This window comes from Setaria italica, chromosome VII, assembly GCF_000263155.2.
Source record: "Setaria italica strain Yugu1 chromosome VII, Setaria_italica_v2.0, whole genome shotgun sequence".
Taxonomy (NCBI): domain Eukaryota; kingdom Viridiplantae; phylum Streptophyta; class Magnoliopsida; order Poales; family Poaceae; genus Setaria; species Setaria italica.
In genome coordinates this window covers 18,184,383-18,204,657 of record NC_028456.1, presented here as the reverse complement: position 1 = coordinate 18,204,657, position 20,275 = coordinate 18,184,383, and the positions used below count along the sequence as shown (strand labels likewise).

Here is a 20,275-nt window from a genome sequence, read left to right as displayed (position 1 = left end):
ATGGCATGGCAAGCCGTGTTAATTGCTTTCGCCGAAAAAATATCCGAGGTCTTGTACTCGTCAAGCATAGTTCTTGCAGCTTGAATCAAGGTTCGGTTCTTGCTCTCCACAATACCAGTTTGTTGAGGAGTGTATGGAGCGGAGAATTCATGCTTGATCCCTTCTTCATCAAGAAATTCTTCAACATTGGTGTTTCGAAACTCCGAGCCATTGTCACTCCTTATCCTCTTGATCTTCAACTCATATTCATTTTGCGTTTTTCTAATAAATTTCTTAACTATCCTTTGAGCTTCACTTTAATCATGCAAAAAAAGACCCAAGTGAAATGGGAAAAAATCATTAACAATAACAAGATCATATTTATTACCGCCAATGCTAACGTAATTAATGGATCCAAATAAATCCATGTGTAGAAGTTTCAATGGTCTTGACGTAGTCATGATGTTCTTGGTGGGGTCTGGAGCACCAATTTGCTTCCTGGCTTGACACGCGCTACACATCCTATGTTTCTCAAAGACAACATTTGTTAGTCCTAGGATGTGATCGCCCTTTTGAAGTTTGGCCAAGTTCTTCATCCCGACATGGGCTAGTCGACGATGCCAAAGCCAACCCAAGTTAGTTTTTGCCACTAAACAAGTCTCGGGCTCAACTTTATCCATTGTGAAATCAACTAGATAGACCTTGCCATTCAAGCGACCTATAAAAGCAATAGAGGAATCCTCTCTTTTAAAGACGGTCACATCCTCATTAGTAAAGACACAATTGTAGCCCTTCTCACAAAGTTGTGAGATGGACAACAAATTATATCCCAAGGATTCAACCAAATAAACATTAGAGAGAGAGTTGTTATTTGAAATAGCAATGTTATCCATTCCGATTACATCCTCTTTACTATTGGTCTCCATAGACAATATTTTCTTTAGATGTGTGATAATGCTCCAGGGATGAAAATATATCTTTCTCCCCAGTCATATGATTTGAGCATCCCATATCAAGCAACCATGTGGTACCACCGGAGGAGTAGGCCTACAAAACAAGTTAAGCTTGAAATTAGATATCCAAAAAGATTTGGGTCCTTATTGGTTAGAGGGATATATCTTTGGAACCCACACACTTCTAAAGATAGCCTTTTTCGTGTAGGCACCAACATACTTGACCACTATTTTACCATTGTGGTCCATTGTAACCATGTAGTCGGTGGTGTAGTTTCGTGAGGGCTCATGTGCAACCACGTTGTCCTTTGATTTTGTCATGGATTTTTCCACAACGTTTACCTTGGTAGTTGCTATGAGCATTGGCTTGGCTTGAGTTGTATTGGTCTTTGTCACACCATGTGTCATGTTCATCAAGTCACAAAGGTTTGCACCCTTGTTGAACATGAGGATCTCCTTACCATTAACCATCTTTCGGTCATTTACCTTACTTCCCTTGTAGTGTCCAAGCCCATCCATATGGCTAGGATACCTCCTAGCCTTATACTTGATCTTAGGCTCGGGTTTGACATTACCTTCATAACCTTGTGCCACTAGCATGTTCAATCTTTTGATCTAAACATCCCTTGCTTGGATTGACTCTTCTAGCTTAGCAATGTTAGCAACACAAACATTTATATCAATTTTCTAACATCCTGAGCAACCTTCACTTGTGGAGGCACTGGAGTCAAGATTTGCCTTAGAATTGGTTTTGGTGCTTTCCCAAAGAGCATTATAGTTAACTTCAAGGTTTTTATATTTGACCATTGAGAATGAGAAGATTTCTTAAAGTTCACTATGAGTGGCCTTTAGAGAAGCTAGAGATTCATTTGCCAAAGTGTGCTCCTTTGACATCCTCTCATTCGAATCATTAGATAGAGACAAGTCAATAGCCAAATTTGCAACCTTCACCTTTTCTTCGGCAAGGGCCTTCTCTAAGGCAAGGTTTCTCTCCTTTTCAAGGATGAGCAAATCTTCTTGCCTATCAAGTGACTCTTTCTTTTTCTCCAATTTCTCCATAAGCTTTTTAATTTCTTTATAACCTTTCCTTCCAAATTATTTTATCATGTTAGCTTTATATTTTTCTTCTTCATCTTTCAAAATCATTTTGCATATTACTAGATATGGAGGTAGAGAGAGAAGAGGAGGTGGTTGTTTCTTCTACCTTGGTTCCTCTTGCCATGAGATAAAAAGGAGTGTCATCCTTATTGTCAGAAGTGTTGTTCAAGAGTTTTTTTTTTGTGTAGAAGACTTGAGTATGGCTAGAGTTTCCATACATTTCTTGTTGGATTCTTCATCACTTGAATCCCATTCTTGACCAACATGACCTTGACCTTGATACTTCTTCTTGTAGTCCTACCTCTTCTCTTCCTTCTCCTTGTTTTTCTTGTATGAACAATCGACAATGTAGTGACCCACTTCCTTGCACTCATAGCATCTTCTTTGTGATGTCTTCTTCCTATCATCACCACCTTTCTTGAAATTCTTCTTCTTCATAAACTTCTTGAAATTTCTCAAGACCAAGGTGGTTTCTTCATCGGTGCTTCTTTTATCACTTTTCTTTTTTTTACCTAGAGAGCTTTGGGGCTTGACTCAACCATGATGCTTGAGCTAGCGTTGAGAGCAAGATTTTTGTTCATCTTTAGACTAATTGACTTAGCCATATCTCTTTCAACCAACTCTTGATGTAAGATTTCACCAAGAAGTTGATTGGGTGTCTTTGTTTTGAAGCTTGGATTCCTTCTAACCATAGTGGCAAGAGTAGGATTCCTTGGTGTGAAAGCCCTAAGCATCTTCTTATGACCTTGTGATCATCCCAATCCGTGCTTCCAAGAGATCTAATGTCTGACACAAGGAGCATTAGTATATCAAACATTTGCCTCACGGTTTTCTTCATCAAGCATGACAAAGTGCTCTAGCTCTCTATGAATCAAATCCATCTTGCTCTCTCTGACTAGTTCGGTCCCCTCATGTGCCTCCTTTAGTGTGTCCCAAATCACCTTGGGAACCTTAACCGAGCGGACCTTGTTGAATTCTTGAGCACATAGAGAGCCAGTGATGACTCTTACGGCTTGTGCATTGCGGAAGTAATCTTGAACTTGCTCGGCCGTCATTCTTAGGTGGAGTTACACCTACAACCACAACTTTCCAAATATAAGGGTGAAATCCGTAGAGATGCATTTTCATATCATATGACCACTTGGGATAATCCATCCCATCAAAGTAAGGAGGTTTTCCCAAGTGGACCGATTGAAATTGTGAAGGAGGATATTGAGATGATGCATTTTCATAATTATGAGGGACTTGATGTAACCCGTAAAAAGGATGCTTGTCCCTTTCTTACTTGATCCTCTTCTTCATCAACTTCTCTGTCTTCTTCTCTATCTCGGCTTTCATCTTCTCTTTTCTTCTTTCCTTGCTTCCAAGTCTTCACCCTCAAGATCACCACTTGAGCTAGAATCGTCATCGGAGCTTGCTTCATGAATAGAGTGTGGACGGCTCCTTGGTAGCTGTCCTGGAGGGTCCACGGAACCTCCTCCAAGATCTGCATTGGCAGCAACTATAGCAGCGGTTTGAGCAGCAGCTTCTTCGGCGACGGCGGCACCATCCCCAACTTGAGACATCTTTAATCCCTTAGCGATTAAGCCTTAATCAAGAGATTAGGCTCTGATACTAATTGAAAGGATCATGTGATGCCTAGAGGAGGGTGAATAGGCTCGATCTTTAAAACTTGAAAATTCTTCGCAGCGGTGTTAAATAGGTTGGAACTTCTGATAGGGTCGGAACTTCTGGTACAGTGGCGAAACTTCTGACAGAGTAAAAACTACTCTACGAAATTCAAAAACAAATAGATTTTAGCATATTCTATTTGAATCAAAAGTTCAGCAATGATATATAGAAACTACTGCAGGTGATCTTTATGAGAGAAATTTCACCCAAAAGTAGATCGGCACACATCAAGCTCAAGGAGAAAATGATAAAGCTGGCTGTCAGGATGACCCTGGGAAACAAATGCAATTAGCAATTAGCCATTTGGCCATGGCATATTTGACATAGGTTCTGCTAGCTTTCATATTGATTAATCTGAACCCAACTACTAAACCTAAGAACGACGTTAGATGCAATAGAGATTATGGCGGAGGAAGCAAAGGACATCTGGCAGGCCATGTCGGTGCTGTCGCATTGGCCGGATGAGAAGTCATTCATGGCAGTGCCGCGCAGCACGCTTGGTTGGACCGTGAGACTGAATCGTCACCCGAGTTGCTGGCTGTTGCTGCCCCTGGTGGAGGTTGCCGCTGTGTGGACGAAGGGGGTGGGATTTTCTGGCCGGGAGGTTCAGACGCGATGCAGCAGAGCTCGTGGCGAGGCCCAACGAGGAGGCGCTTGTGGACGTGTTGCACGGGTAGGCTACCAACGGGGAAGTGGCTGCGACCCCGCAATGGGTCGAGGCGCACCATGATGTGATGAAGGGTAGGCACCTGTATTCAGCTTCAGAGATCTGAGAGCTGTGTGCTGATGATTCATGATCACTAGATGACTAATGTGCATGGATTGTTGCATTATGAACATCACATGGTAATTTGCTTGCCAAATCTCGGCTTGAAGTAGCACTCCTATCTGGCAATTATCTGCTTAATTTGCAAATGCATCTGAACACAAATATGACCTCCTTTCAATTGAGTCAACTAGCACTACAAAAGTGCAGATGCATCTTTCAGTTAACAAATACTCCATCATCTAGACTTGTGTGCTGTTCTTCGATAAATTGCATGCCCATAAGCTACAACAACGTACAATTATGCGTTTTACACTCTCCTAAATCCTAATCATATCAAATTGCTGACAGATGACGACCGGAATATGCATTCTTTAATCTTTATGTGCCGCTTCCATGATGTGTATTCTTGATTGAATCTTCTTTCTTCTCATTAATTTGTAGAATTAATGATTACCAATACGATCTTGGTCATACGGAACCAATAATGCTTACAAATATACTCCCTCCGTCCCAAATTACTATTCATTTTAGCTTTTCTAAATACATAAGTTTTGCTATGTATCTAGACATAATATATATCTAGGTGCATGTCAAAAAGTATGTACCTAGAAAAATCAAAACGAATAGTAATTTGGGACGGAGGGAGTATATAAGATATGTATATAGTTTTGTGTGGTGGCATGTTAATTGGAAGAACAAACGGACGCTTATAGTTTTACGACGAAGGATTGGTAGTCGGTACTTCAACTCTCAATTCTATAGAGCTGTTATAAATTATCTAGGATTTTTCTTGCTAAAATTAGAAAAACTATAGAGATGCAATGGGTGCTTAAATAAAAGAGAGTATATTAAGTCCAAATTTTATGGGCTTCATAGCCAACATGTAGATATCAATTAAGTGCAACTAAAATAATAATGAAAAATAAAAAAATTAGAATAAGATAATGCCTGAGCTCTTATCAAGAAATCGAGCAAGTATTTTCTATGTTTCTCATTCCCAAGAGAACCATTAATACATTGTTAACTTTCTTTTAAAGGTAGCAATACAACATCTATGAAATACAAATTTCTATACAAATTATTGAAGGGTAAATTACCATAGAATCTTATTATAACATAACTGGCATCCTACGACACTTAAATGATCTTATATTTTAGAATTATCCGTAGCCATTTTCATCACCCGTAGCATTGCACGGGCATATTTGCTAGTAACTTATAAATTCCAACAATTTTTGTTCAATTTTGAACTTGCGATAATATGCATATCAAATGCTAGCATGTTTCCTGCAAGTATTTTTTTCTACAAAAGTTTTCACCTGATGAGCTATAATGAATCATGTATTTCCTACTTCTCTATGAAGATAGCCTGGCAAGTTGTTCTGTGTTTAATATGAAAAATGCATTGGCTCGAAGGATCCTGACAAATGAGTACTGTCAGTTATAGCATTCGTTGCCAGTTCTACAAAAGGAGCTATGGATGTGTTTCAATTTGTAGGTATTCATTATGCAAAATTGGACTAGAGCTGCTAGTAGGTGTACACATTATATAAAGATATGTCTTTCTGTTTAATGGCTTGACTGTAAAACAAGAATGCAAGCTACACGACTAGTTACGCCAGAGGGTACCTACCTATCAAGAACTTCTTGCCGTTGCATCATGGAGAGCAAACCACGGGTTGATTCCTCTGCATAATTTAATAAATTAGTTTGCATGTTGCAATCTTACTATGACGATCCTAAAAATGCATGCAAAAAGGAAAATGTTTTAATTCAAACACCATGAAGTACATGAACACGCTATAATTTTTCAACCATAACAGAAGAACATCCTATAGTAAAGTAACAAAGAATAATGTGGCAAAACCTATAACATAAATACACTACATGTGTACCACCAAGTAGTTTTATTTTCTCCGACTCATCACGTGTATAAATTACAATAAGATAAAGCCATTATACAACAAAACTGGATGTTACCTGGACTACAAATGTAGAAGGGCGTTTCATTCATTAGTGCAATGCATTAACATAGCAAATTATTCCATAATTCTTAGTTTGAAATTAGAACAAACTAGAATTCAAAAGTAATAGCCCTTATTTGGTTCTCAAAATTTCAAGTGACCCAAATTTGATGAAACCAGATGGAAGGGATACCCATGTAATTGACTAAATTATGAAAACTCCTTAAATATCCCATATATTGTCTTAAAGGAAAGATGACCTCATGAAAATCAACTTACTAGAGATTACGCCTGCGGATGGTATACTCTTCTCCACCCCCGAGAAGAAGCTCCCTCTAGAGAAAAGACAATTAGAAAATGATAACCTTAAGTTATAAGGGCACCCACAATGGTCTAAAAGGTGCATGGTGCCTACAGGTAGTTTTCTTGCCAATTTTGCAAAAGAAGTTGCAAAAACTAAAGCAACTATTCAATGGTGCTTCTGAGCTTACGTGAGTCCATAAAAACCTACGAGAAGAGATACTTGCATATAAAGAATAGGTTCATAATATAATTTCTTTATATGGTATAACCTTTCACTTATAATTCCCTTGCATTGGTGATGCTCTAAGAAGTATGTAGTTCTCAGACAGCATCAATCAGATTAATATCATGAAATTGAGGCAAAATCACACACCTCCTCTTGAGCAGCTTTTCTAATGTAAGTTAGCATTCCTCAGGCTAGCACGAAGCTTGCCAACACAATCAAAATTGTTAGAAATCAAAGCAAATTAAAAAGGAGAACAAAAGGAAAGATCCCAAGACTATCTTATTTCTTGTATTGTTCATTCCATGACTCTAAGGTTGCTTGGCCAGACTGCACTTCTTCAAAAGTGGGAAGCTGCTATGCTAGAAGATCAAGACGAAATTGCAGTGACTTGAGCAATTGTAGAGCATCCTGTGCAGAACCATTCAACCTTGGAAGAGAATTTGCTTCCTCTGTCCCTTTCCCTATTTTTTCACATGATCTGATTGCAGCAATGCTCTCCTCAAGCTGTGAAACCGCTTGGTTCCATTCTTTCTTCAGATTCTCAACAGCTTGCGTGACTTCATCCATCCTAATATATGAAAGGACAAAAATCCAGCAGACTTACCGTGCTGAGATGCAAGGAAAGCAACAACTAGCAAATTGTAATATAAACAGAATCTGGTTTTGATACACAAATGAATGAGCAACTTTTGGAAAACTAAGTTCCGTAGAGACAATATCCTCGCGGACAAGGTCGTCTGTTCCTTAAGTGCGTATTAATGGATATGCATGGCATATGGAAAACATTTCAGATTAGTGCAATATCCGTGTATATTCGTTCCAAGGAAACAAGTCATTATAAACCAACTATGCAGCATGTAGCACCATCCCGAGGCCTAATTATGCAAGCCGCCCTACTCCGCCCTCTTCAATCCCTTCGCGCGCGTCAACTTCGCCGCCAAGATCTGGATCTGCCCGCTTTGCTTCTCCCGGAACCACTTCCCGCCGCACTACGTTGCCATCTCCGAGTCCAACGCCCTGTCCGAGCTCTTCCCGCAGTGCTCAACCATCGAGTACATCGTTGGCGGGACCCTCGGGGCCGCCGGAGCCCCGCCGCCGCCCGTCTTCCTCTTCGTCGGGTGCGGGTGGAGCGGATTTTTGAGGAGCGGGTGCGGCGGCACGGGGAGTAGCAGGAGCGGTGGCGGCAGCGTGGGGAGGAGAGGGGACGGTGGTGGCGGGAAAGGGAGCGAGCGAGGGTGACCCGAAGGGAGGGTTCAAGACGGGTGGGAATGGATAATAAATGAGGAGCAGGGGTGTCCTCCTGAGATTTTAGTTCACTTTAGTCAACCTTCAAGGGACTAGAGGACTAAACAAGTGTCCTCATTTTAGTCCCTATGTTTGGTAGTTTAAGGACTAAAAGAGGCAAAAAAAAAAGAGGGACTAATGTTTAACCAAACAGGACCTAAATCTATATAGTTATGGACACAATACTGAGTTAAAAACCTATTTGATCAGTTTCTTGATCAGTTGCAACTGAAAATTAGGAACCGCATGAAACCAGGCTTCAAAGAAAATCGAAGATTTTCTCACTTGTTTGGGAAAAAAAATTGAATCCGAACCAATTGGGGTGGATGATGCTCAACTTTTGCTTTAGGCGAATTGATGCTCAACTGACCGAATGCCCTTACTTACCTGATGAAGCAACGGCTTGAGAGATGAAGACTCCGCGCGGTTGTTTGTGCCTCGGCAACTCGACGGTCGGTGCCGTTGCCTCGCGAGTTGCGGCGGCTCGTCGCTTCGCTTCACGTGGCTGCCGCCCGAGTCTGAGGCTCCGATGGACGATTCGTCGCCCTCGCACGGCGTCACCAACCCGCCGCCGGCCGGTACTGTTGGCATTAATTATCCTAGCTATGGGTAGATGGGCTACGGAAGCGCTACATGGGCTCATGCATGGGCTGTAGAGAGAGATGGGCTCACAACATAGCTCACGACCACAGCGCAGGAAAGATGTCTTCAAATGAAGGGAAAGCCATAAAAAGAAGATGGCTTTGTCGAATTTGCACCGTACCCATTATAATATTCGGTTTTAATGGAAAGTAACGAGACTTGACTATATTGCCCTCAACTGCTACTTGAGCAGCAGCCTGACAACCATGGGATGGAACCATTGCATCTCCACCGCCGTCTTCCCTGTCGCCTCCGGCGCCGGAGATCCCGTCAACGGCTCGATGCCCGTGGCCACGACACCCAGCACAACACCACTGGAGATGCCCACCAGTCCTACGACCCCCTCCACCCTGTCGTCGCCGCCGCCGTCCGGTTGGGGCTCGAGCAAGCGCCGCAACCGCTGCCGTGGACGAGCTCCGCGGACGCCGGAAGCCATCGCCGCAGCCGCGAGTGGGCGCCATTGCCGTGGACGGGTTCCGCGGGTGCCGCAGCCGCTGGCGGGCGGTGCCGCCGCGGGCAGGCTCCGCGGACGCTGGGAGCGGGCGCCACCGTCGCAGATGGGTTCCGCGGACCCTAGGAGCGGGCACTGCTGCCGCGGGCGGCGGGAGCGGGGCTGCTGCCGCGAACATGAGAGGAGGACGCGGGCGGAAGGGGCGTGTCCGACGGGAGGGTGACGCCCGTGCGGTGACCGGCGAGGCCATCCGTTCAGGTGCTAGCGATGCGTTTCTGCTAATCTCGCAGGGATAAAAATGTCAAGTCCCATGGCTTTCTATTAAAACCGAATATTATAATGGGTGTAGTGTCCCTCAGCAAATTACCACGATTGTGTAATGTCCTAATGGCAAAGTCATCTTTTTTTTTTAACCTGCGGTAAAAGCCAAGATCGAATGATGTCTAGGAGCCGATTTTCCCTCAAAAAGAAGGGGCAAAAAGAGACGAGAGAAGACAGACATGGTTTATTAAAGAAAAAAAAGACAGTCATGCAAAGGCAACTAGTGGTGGTGCTAACTAATGTGACCGCCACTATCTCCTCCTCCTGTGTTCCTTTATGAACAACGGCATTGGCTGGCGTTGACCCATGCACGTATGCGTTGACCGACGCATCAGCAGCAGCCAGACAGCCACTAACTTGACCCATCGTGAGCTTCTGACACCTGGCAAGTTCATGCATCTCCCTCCCTCCCGATCGTGGCTGCCACGCCACACGCACCGTGAGGTGAGTCGACGATCGACGGCGTGGTTAGGACCGGGTGCCGGGGAAAGCAGCAGCACCCTCGAATGGATTAGTTACGTGCGTTGATGGTGTGATTTGATCTCTGTCATCATGATTTGGGATGATGCTGCTGATCGAGATGCGATGGGCACAACACGACACTTGCTGGAGAATAGCAGTGCGTGCGGCTCGGCTTCCACTGATCTTACACGAACTTCCCAATGAAAAATATTTTATATGGCGAGTGGTTTGGTCACCACAAAAAGCTTGTGAAGTTGCTTGAGTATGCGCGGGGAAGTTGCCTGTGAAGAAAAAGCTATCGCGATGCATTCGACTGCTAGCTAAAACCTATCGGTTAAACTTGTGTAAAGATAGCAAATCAGCATAATCATTTTTAACTCTTGGTAATACTTGGATAACAAAACTGACAAACTACGATAATAGTTACATAAAAAATGATTTTGGAGAATGAAAAGAAAACATAACTTGTAAGTTTTTTTTATGGCATCTAAAAATGTATCGACAGATTGGTATGTTAGGTACTAGGGTCCTAATACGTACATACCATTACAAGGATGATAAAAAGAAACACAACTTCAATAATTTGGGGTACTACCATACTGGTACCATGATAGGACTGTCACCAGTGTTAAGTATCTTTCACTGAACATTCAATATAATTTCATGAAGGCCACCACTTAGTGAAAAATGTTAAAAATGCACCATCCATTTGCTAAAATTGAAAGATATACATGAAAGGGAAATGTGTAAAAGGTGGCATGCATGGGACCAAGTTGCCAAAAATGCACCAGCACAAATTGCAAATACAAGATCACTTTTGGCATATAATGCATTTTCTACAATTGTGATAATACAACTACTTGGTAATATGATTTAGATAGTGAAACTGACAAACTGGGATACTTGCATAAAAAAAATTAATTGGGGAACAAAAAATGAAAAATCATTAATTTGTAATAAGTAGATTTTTATGGTATATGGAAATGTAGAGAGATTATATACTAGAAAAGTCAGTATCTTAAGTACTAAATATTGATAACCATTTCAAGGATATTAAAATAAAACCCCAATAATTTGGGTTGTGTTGCCCTTTAAATTTTGACCCACTTGTCAAGGGCATTAATATAATTCCAAATGCTCATATATTTGATGGTATTTTCTAAGCTTATGTTACAAAAATTGGTTGTCATGGCAGGATTGTTTTGCTCTATCTCTGATTTTAAGTTATATTCGCTGTGTTATAGTAGCTTCAGTAGGTGCCAGTGCCACAACAATTTTGTCTAGTTGCATGAAAGCCACCGCCTAGTTAAAATTGTTCAAAACCGTCGCTTGCTATTGCCAAAATGGTCATGACTCATGAGAGTACCATCCATTTGCTAAAATTAAAAGTTACACTTGAGAATGAAATGTGAAAAAAGTCGCATGTGATCAATTTGCAAAAAAAAAAAAAACGCACGAGCACAAAATCACCGCTGGCATGTCTCTCAAACATTAAAGAGTTTGAGGTGGATATCTAGTTTCTAAATCTTTTTCCCAATAAACATAAGCAAAGTCTTTAGATACAAAAATGGTTAATGCTGTGTCAAGACTGCACCCGTTCTAATATAATTTATTTTGAGCGGAGATAATGGCAGTGGCAGTTTACTGCTCCCTTTTTCCATATTAATATTCGTTTTGGTTTTTCTATTTACTATGTATCTAGACATAATATATATATCAAATCTATGTATCTATAAAAATCAAAACGAATAGTAATTTGGAACGGAGGGAGTAGAATTTTGAAGAAACTACTCCCTCCGTTCAAATTGTAGGTCGTTTTAGCTTGTTTAGTTCAAAAATATTATTATACATCTAGATATAATATAATGTATGTTTAGAAAAGTTAAAAAGGTATATAATTTGGAACGGAAGGAGTCCCAAAACTCGCTTAGTTTATGCCAAGGGTCACGCTTGTTTCGTTTGGTCAAACATGGACCAAAAATGAATCTCTCCAAAAAAAAAAAAAAAGACACGCCATAAAGACCCGCCCCTCCCGCTATTGCCCCTCTCCGTCTCCGACGACTGACTATTCTCGCTCCATTTTTGGTCCCCAAAATTCCAAAGCCCGAGAGCAGCAGCGACGAAGAAAGCCATCCTCGCCTTCCTCTTCCGCACCCACCTGGTGCTGCCTGCTGATCGGAGCCCGCGATTACGGCCTGGGGGTCCGGCTTCGAGGAGGAGCGGGATGAAATCGCCATTGCGCAGGTTCCGGGGCTTCGGCCACCACCACAGGGAGCGGAAGGACCACGCCCCGCCGCCCGCCAAGCTCGACGAGCTCGTCTACGCCGCCCAGGTTCGGCCCTCCGCCCCGATTCCCTCTCTCCCGATCCTTGCCCTCGGCCGTGGCGCCACGTTGGGGGTGCGATTGCGCGCCAAAAACGGATCGCGCGCCCTCGTCGCGGGCTCGCGATTCCCGCCGCGTGCGTCTCTCGCGTGGGGTTCTCGCGGCCCGTGTTGACCGTGGTGGCGTTGTTCCTGGGTCGCAGTGATTGTCTGGAATCGAACGATCTCAGCTCCTCTCTCTGGTACGCAGTACCGTTGAACGGAACTGTGGAGGGATGGATACTTTTTTCTTGTTTATTTGTTAGTAGTAGTTTGTCCTTTTCCTTTTCCATTGGGGGGAATTTTTAAACGTTTATGTGAACTAAAAAGTAAATTGCTTATCGGTAATTTGTATCTAATCAGCGAAATGCATGGATTCGATTGCTTTTATGTGTTATATTGTGGACATTAGAGTTCAGGAGCATTTGGGTTTTCGTGCCTTGTTTCTTGCTGGTCAAAGTCCACGGCTGGAAGCTTGGTGCTATTAGAACTGGTCTCGCAGTCAGCAATTCAAAGTCGTTATTGAGAGGAACAGATGCTTTGTTTAACCTGCCATTGGCTGCTGGGAATTCTTATATTCAACATTGGTGTCGAAACATGTTTTTGAAATTCAGGAGTCCTCAGTCAGTCACAGCATATTCCATCTCATAGACAATGTTTACAGTTCCTGCCCTGCTGATGCTGTGTGCATCTTAACGAAGACAGATGCTAGGGATACGGGCGTTAGGCTGATTTAGAGGAAGAGATTGAAGGTTTTGGAGCCATATATTATAAAAGTTTGAAAGGACTACCGGTGGAGGATTTGATTCATGTTTAGAGTTGTACACCAAGTCACCAATTAATTGGATTAGAATTCATTGTGTTGTTTGAAATTTGGGATGAAATCACAAGCCAGTCACTTCCATGTGAATGATAGTTAAAAAAACAGGATTGTTTTTTTATTCCTATTCTTTTTGCCACAACCACCCTTCTCTAATATAAAATTATAAAGCCCCGATGAGGCTGTGCTTCAACTGCCATTTAATGCATGTAAGAATTTTGTAATCTACCTTTTCTAACTTAAACACGGATATTTTGCAGGAAATGGATGAAATGAGGAGCTGTTATGATAGCTTGCTTTCAGCTGCAGCTGCAACGGCAAATAGTGTATATGGTGCGATGTTTTAACTTTTTGAATGAAACTTCACTATCCGAATTTCTAAAGCTAGGTATTTTGTTCGAGCAATATTCTTATAGTTACATGTAATCCATTTATGCAGAGTTTGCAGAAGCCATGGAGGAAATGGGAACTTGCTTACTTGAGAAAGCTGCATTGAATTACGATGATGATGAAAGTGGTGAGTAATTCTCTGGATCAATAGGCATGTATATGAAAACTTTGTGGTCAGAAATTATTCTTGGGGCTGCTGTTTAGCAAATCAAGTTTTGTGCTGTAGGGTCAACTGTGCTATTTCTCAAAGTGTCCAATTTATCATCCTGAAATGTCGTGTTTTTCCACCCCCTGACTATTTCTTTGTCCACCTAACCTCCTCAAGTTCTAAAATGGGTCACTGTGTCCCCACTACTGGCTTTGCCATCCTAGTCTCCATGCTAATGCCTGTTAGTGGCTAGGAGAATTGTCAAATTCTTCGTTGGAAATATAGTTTGTTGATGCTACTTTTCTTCTGGCTTTCAGTGAACATAGAAAACAAAATTCTATGTTTGTTTTGTAGAGCTGCTTCTTTATTTCAAAAAAGTGTTTGGTCTTCTTTGCTTTATTGATTTAGTTTTACCTGCAGGTAGAGTGCTGATGATGCTAGGGAAAGCCCAGTTTGAACTGCAGAAGTTTGTTGATAGCTATGTAAATTCCTTTGACACCATTGTAAAATTGTATAACAACATAATTTTCAAATCCATCATACTGTTTCAAGTATTATTTATGCTTTTGACTCTATTTTGGCTGGCATTCTAACAAGTGTTTTTCCCTTTGTTTTTGTAGCGTACAAATATTATAAATACAATCACAAACCCATCAGAGTCACTTCTGAAGGAGCTACAAGTTGTAGAGGTTCTGCCTCCTTGATTATGCTCCTCTCAACTTCATTCAATTGCGAATTCTCACCTTCAAATATTGTGGTTTTGCTAATTTATTGTTCATAGTGCATTTATCATCATTTCCAAATAAAAGACAGACAGACTTACTATCTTTCCTATTGATGCAGGAAATGAAAGACCTATGTGATCAGAAAAGGTACAAATCTACTTGCATGTCATCTTATTAATTTTACAGTGTTTACTTTTCCTCCTAAATGTTTTTCCCCTCAGAGTGGAATATGAAGGTATGCGGGCAGCCTATAAAGACAAAGGGAGATCAACGCACTCCAAATCCGAATCATTCTCCACAGAACAACTGCAAACTTCATTTCTTGAGTACCAAGAGGAGGCAGCATTGTTTATATTTCGCTTGAAGTCGCTAAAGCAAGGCCAATTTCTAAGTATTTTGACCCAGGCTGCTCGCCATCATGCTGCTCAGGTAGCTTAACTTGTCTTCATAGCATTACAGCTAATGATGATGCACATGCAGTGGCAATATTACAACAATCTTATCATTGGTTGGACTTTCAGATCAGTTTTTTCAGGAGAGGACTGAAGCATCTAGAGGCTCTAGAGCCTTATGTCAAAGCAGTTGCTGAGAAGCAGCACATTGATTACCACTTCAGTGGACTGGATGATGATAGTGATATTGATGATTATAGCTCTTACCAGGATAACCACAGTGATGGCAGCGAGTTAAGTTTTGACTATGAGATAAATGACAGGGACAAAGACCTTCCTGCTTCCAGAAGTCCAATGGATGTAAGTTCTTTTCCAACTGATCAATTCAAGATATTTTGTAGCTAAGTTTCATTTTGAACCTGTCTGTTTTCTGTTCTAGTTTTACTGTGTTATATCATAACTTTCAGCATCTCACTATATGAGCACCTTGTAGATAATTACTTATGTCATCAATCCTTTGTTGGCAGTTAGCTTTCTTCAGTTCAAAGAACAATTTGGCTCAGTATTTTCCTTTATGAGGAAGAAAATACTGTGAAGAGAGATTGCTAATAATTGCATCAAATGTTGCTCAAGGGACATCAATTTAAACAATGCAAAGAAGATCCGTATTATGTTCTTTGAGTTGTGCCCACTAATGATGTAATTGGTTATCAGCTTTCTCTGGTGCCCCAGACCACATTATGTTGCCTGGGCCAATTGATATTAGCAATAGAACTGCAGAGGCCTTGTGGCACTCACTTTCTGAATGACTCAATATATAGTACTAGGAGTGAGTTGGAAACTGCAGGGTCTGATGCCTAATACCCTTCCCCAATCTGTGGTGGTTTTTGTGGCCCATATATAGTAGTGGCTACAAGAATTCCCAGATGGAAAGTTGAGAGCGTAAATAGTCCTTGTACCAAATCCAATAGCTCTGGGATTTTCCTTCTGGATGAAGTGGCTGTGTTGGTATATTTGTTAGGCGTCCAACATAATGGCACTGGATTGCATTGAAATTTTGACTTTCGGGCATTACATGATTATGAAAGCGTGTCTGTTGACGTCCTAAATGTTTCTTTTTATACTACAGTTCAGATTATGTATCTATTTTGAAACATATTGCTCAGCTGGGTTTTTCAATTTAATGTTTCAATTAAAGCATATGAAAGTGCGAGCTATTTAATTTTTTTCTGCACGTGTTCATGGTCTCTAGTCTACCTCAACTTGCTTGGGAATTAAAGGCTTTATTGTTGTTGTTTGTTGTTGAAAGTGTCTGTTTTATCTCTTCCTTTTGTTACTGTACTAAAACTTTGGTACATTTATTTATTTGTGTATAGTTGGATCAAACTCAACCGACGAATTCCCCAAGTCCTCTGAAGGAACATGAGCAGGTAATCTTCAGCTCGCTAGTTATGTGATGTAGATATATTTCTTTAGAAATGAGATCATTCTTGTTCATAGTGACATGAATACTCTAGGGTAAGAATATCAAAATAATGACTGACATTATGTTGTATTTTACTCTAATGTGTCTTCCAATGTCATTTTGGGAAATAAGAAATATACATTTTTGGGCGTTTGAACTTTGGTTGAAATAAAGTTCAGTCAGTAAGGTCACACTTAGTGCCGACTATATCATAGGTCTTTCAGGTAGCGTCTTCCCTGTTCTAAATGTCAAATAAAATTAGAATTAGATCAGCATAGTGAAGTCAACTGAAAATGTTCTTTGGCATAATACCATTTCTGATGGAGCACATTAATATGGAAATCCGTGCTATGTAAGTCGGTGCGCTACGCCGGCCTAGGTAACGGTGTACGCCGGCCCAAGTTTGGTTTGGCCCTATATGGGCATGGGGTGGGGTGGGGGTGGGGGGGTAATTTTCTCGACCGGGGTCATATGGTCCCTTCTTAATGCAATGCCGTGGGGGCGGTTCTTCCCCCACCAGTCGAGTTTTTTTCTTAAATAACACGTGATAACTATATCCGGAAATTTAAATATCCGTACCTTCTAGGTTGAGTCCTTGTTGATATTTGATGCATCAGTTTGCCTGTCATTTATGTCATAATGGCTCCTCATCTTGAGTCATATAATTCTTTGAGCTAACACACGTTTGTACAGGAAAATGCCGAAGAAATGAAGGCGGCTTTTGTGGTTCCTCATGTGAAGCCTGAGATTGGTACCCAATCAGCACCCATATTTGCCGAGAATGTGCCTGATCCATCTATGGGGTTTCGGAAACTGAACCTGCCAAACAGAACTTTTCATTCTTACAAACTCCCAACACCAGCCGATGACAAGAACCCTGATTCAGTAGTCACCAACACATCACCTCATTCAGATCCACCTGCAAGAAAATCTCATGTGGCAGTAAATGTGTGGCATTCCTCTCCACTGGTGAAAGATTTTAAGCCGAGTTCCATGTACAGTGGACCTATTAAGATGCCATCAAATAATGAGGGGATATCAGCACCACTAGTTTATTCCTACTCTACTTCAGATTTTAAGAAAATGAAGAGGGAAGCCTTTTCTGGTCCAATTCCGAGCAAAACAGGATCCAGCAATCCGTTGTTTTCTGCAACTGATCGCAGACAGTCAATGAATTATCCTTCTCGTGTATTGTCAACAAAATCACATGGCCCAGGTTGGAAGTCATCTTTACCTCCAAAAGTTACTCCAAGAGTCACTTCTCTCCCAACAACAACTCCCAAAATAAGTGAGCTGCATGAACTGCCCAGGCCTCCAGCGAATGTAGGCACCATTCGTCCTGGTTTGGTTGGATATTCTGGTCCTTTGGTTTCAAGGCGGCAGATGCCTAATGCACCAACCCGTGTCTCACCACCATCACATACAGCATCACCACTTCCACGGCCGCCTGCTGCCATGACTCGCAGTTATTCAATACCTTCAAATAGTCAACGAACTCCTATTATTACAGTGAATAAATTGTTGGAGTCTAGACATAGCAGGGAAAGCAGTGAATTATCCTCACCCCCACTAACACCTATATCACTGGCAGATGTTTCCCGCAGATCAACAGCAGAAACAACTGTAGACAGCAGAAGGACAAAGGGTAAGTTGTTACTACCGTATAATTGGTTTTCATCACAATTTTATCTGTAAACACGATCATGTCTACAATTCCATCATATAATCTTCCGATTTGATAATGACGCACTTCTCCTGAAACGAAGGTTTTGATGATTAGGCTTTAACTGTAATTGATTATAGGCTTGGTATCTTAATGTGCTATTTTCTTGGGGAATTGATGACCCTATAAGTTTTCTTGGCTAATAAATAATGCTTGTAGTAATTATTTAGAATTACAACCACTCTTACTGAGAGAGTCAGTATCTGCAAAATATTAAGTAATTCCAAGATTATTTATCAGTTAAAACAATCATAGAATTAACTTTTCACAGTGCTTATAAGATTTCAGTTTGTATCTTTGAAATATCAGTGCTTCCCAATGGCTTCACTCTACTGATTATTTGTCAACATTTTTATAAGCATTTGAATAGAATCTAATTCACTCTTTATGAGAAGCTTCCAATATTCATGCATATCGGATTTTTTCTCTCCTTTGTTTGCACAAATATAACAAAATGGTTTCTGATTTGATATCAGACTTTTTCTCTCCTTTGTTTGCAGAATCCTTGTGAGAGTTTACAAGACCGAACCTGTGATCTTAGGAAATTTTGATTGTAATTAATGTACATTATAGATTCCCTCTATAATGTTTTTGTTTTACATTAAAGAAAAGATGTAAATAAAGTTAGCATGATTATTTCTTACCTGTGATCTCCTTTGTTACTTGTATGCTTGTCTGAACTATTTCTTGGATGTAGTGTATTCATCTACCAACACTGACAAATGAAGGCCAGCTATCGAGTTTAGGTAAAATTAGATCAATAGCGTTTGATCTTCCCATCTGATGTACTGTAGTCGATCCTGGTTGAGGATGCTTCCAATTCGGCTCCTAGCAGCAAACTCGGGGCTTCTACTTGAGTTGGGCTTTCAGCAAATTAGGACATGGCCTGTGACTGAGGGCATTTTGGTCACAAGCAGGGGAAATTTGAATCCCAGGGTGAGGGCAAATGTCAGTTTGACCCTTGAAACAAGCATCAGTGAAGTAAGAACGGTGGCCATAGTTCGACACTTCAACCATCGAGGATCCGTGTGGATTCTCAATTATTTCCTTAACCTGAAAGGCGTGATGGTTCATATTGAGCTTATGAGGCGCTTTGTTATGGTGAATAACCGAATTTAGTGGTAAAACTTTCCTCGTGAAAGGAAGACCCTAATTCTGCTACCAAACTCTGCAACATGGCTGGTTCCGTATGGAGAGGTCACCTGCATAAAGTTCCCATCGAACAGCATTTGATCATGTAGTCCTTTTGCAGTAATGCCAGGTACAAGATTTTGAGGCATCGTGTTGATTCTTCTCCAATATAAGTTAGGTCGCGCTTGGCACTGCTCGAGCTTCTAGCTCCACCGCAGATTTGCAGTTTGTATGCTGAAACCAAGAACATTTGAGGCACTATTTTTAGTCTATAATGGAAACAAAATAGCTCAACCAAACAACTCTAATGGAGGTTTTTGGAGTTAGGAATACCCAAGCATCTTGGGGTTGGAGCTGCGAAAAACAGATCCTTAGTAGCTAGATATTTCGTGTGGTCTTCACACAACTAGAAGCTGTTTTCTTTTCCCTGATTTGAAAGAGTTGGAAGAGGATGTGTTCAAGAAAAAGGAGTTGCAAGAGGATGAGATTCATTCTCTCCTTCCATGTTGAATATTACATTGCCTCAGTTGGAGTTTATCTTTTTGAAATAATCTACACAAACTTTCACCACAAGATTCAGCAATTTTCCCAAGAGTTTGCAATCAGTGGCCGAGGGGGATTGATTTGCTTATTATTCTCTTCACCTATTTATTTTGTCCACTTAACCCCTAATCAAAATTTAGGCTCATTTTACTCCCTGAACTATTTCATTTGGTTCAATCTACCCCTAATCAGATTTCTTTTTTTTTTCTTCACGTACAAGTTGAGTTTTAATTACAGTTCGGTTCAATCTACCCCTAATTAGATTTCTTTTTTTATTTCTTCATGTATAAGTTGAGTTTTAATTTCAGATTTTGTTAGTTAACTTATCACATGATGCTCTACGTTAGAAAAATACATTAGAATTTTTCTATGATTACTTTTTGTACAGTTTTGTATATCTAAGATCGATTTCATATTAAATATTCCTAACTTATGAAACTAATTATGAAAAAAT

The 20,275-nt window shown here is 41.0% G+C and overlaps 1 protein-coding gene across 1 annotated transcript; it reads left to right on the top strand.

Annotated features, from left to right (window-relative positions):
• Positions 1 to 12,166: 12,166 nt before the first annotated feature.
• LOC101782071 (uncharacterized protein At2g33490) lies at positions 12,167 to 18,809 on the top strand. Its single transcript, XM_004975378.3, has 11 exons — positions 12,167 to 12,455; positions 13,565 to 13,637; positions 13,744 to 13,821; positions 14,263 to 14,324; positions 14,463 to 14,531; positions 14,686 to 14,714; positions 14,789 to 14,996; positions 15,089 to 15,319; positions 16,336 to 16,389; positions 17,118 to 18,069; positions 18,648 to 18,809. The coding sequence occupies exons 1-11, from the start codon at positions 12,348 to 12,350 to the stop codon at positions 18,656 to 18,658; spliced, it is 1,875 nt and encodes a 624-aa protein (XP_004975435.1). The 5' UTR covers positions 12,167 to 12,347; the 3' UTR covers positions 18,659 to 18,809.
• The last annotated feature ends 1,466 nt before the right edge of the window (positions 18,810 to 20,275 follow it).

Excerpts from the sequence above, each read along its gene's own strand:
- LOC101782071 (XM_004975378.3), top strand. The coding sequence starts at position 12,348 with ATGAAATCGCCATTGCGCAGGTTCCGGGGCTTCGGCCACCACCACAGG. Across the intron at positions 13,638-13,743 it reads AACGGCAAATAGTGTATATG|AGTTTGCAGAAGCCATGGAG; the intron begins GTGCGATGTTTT and ends CCATTTATGCAG. Across the intron at positions 14,532-14,685 it reads AGGAGCTACAAGTTGTAGAG|GAAATGAAAGACCTATGTGA; the intron begins GTTCTGCCTCCT and ends CTATTGATGCAG.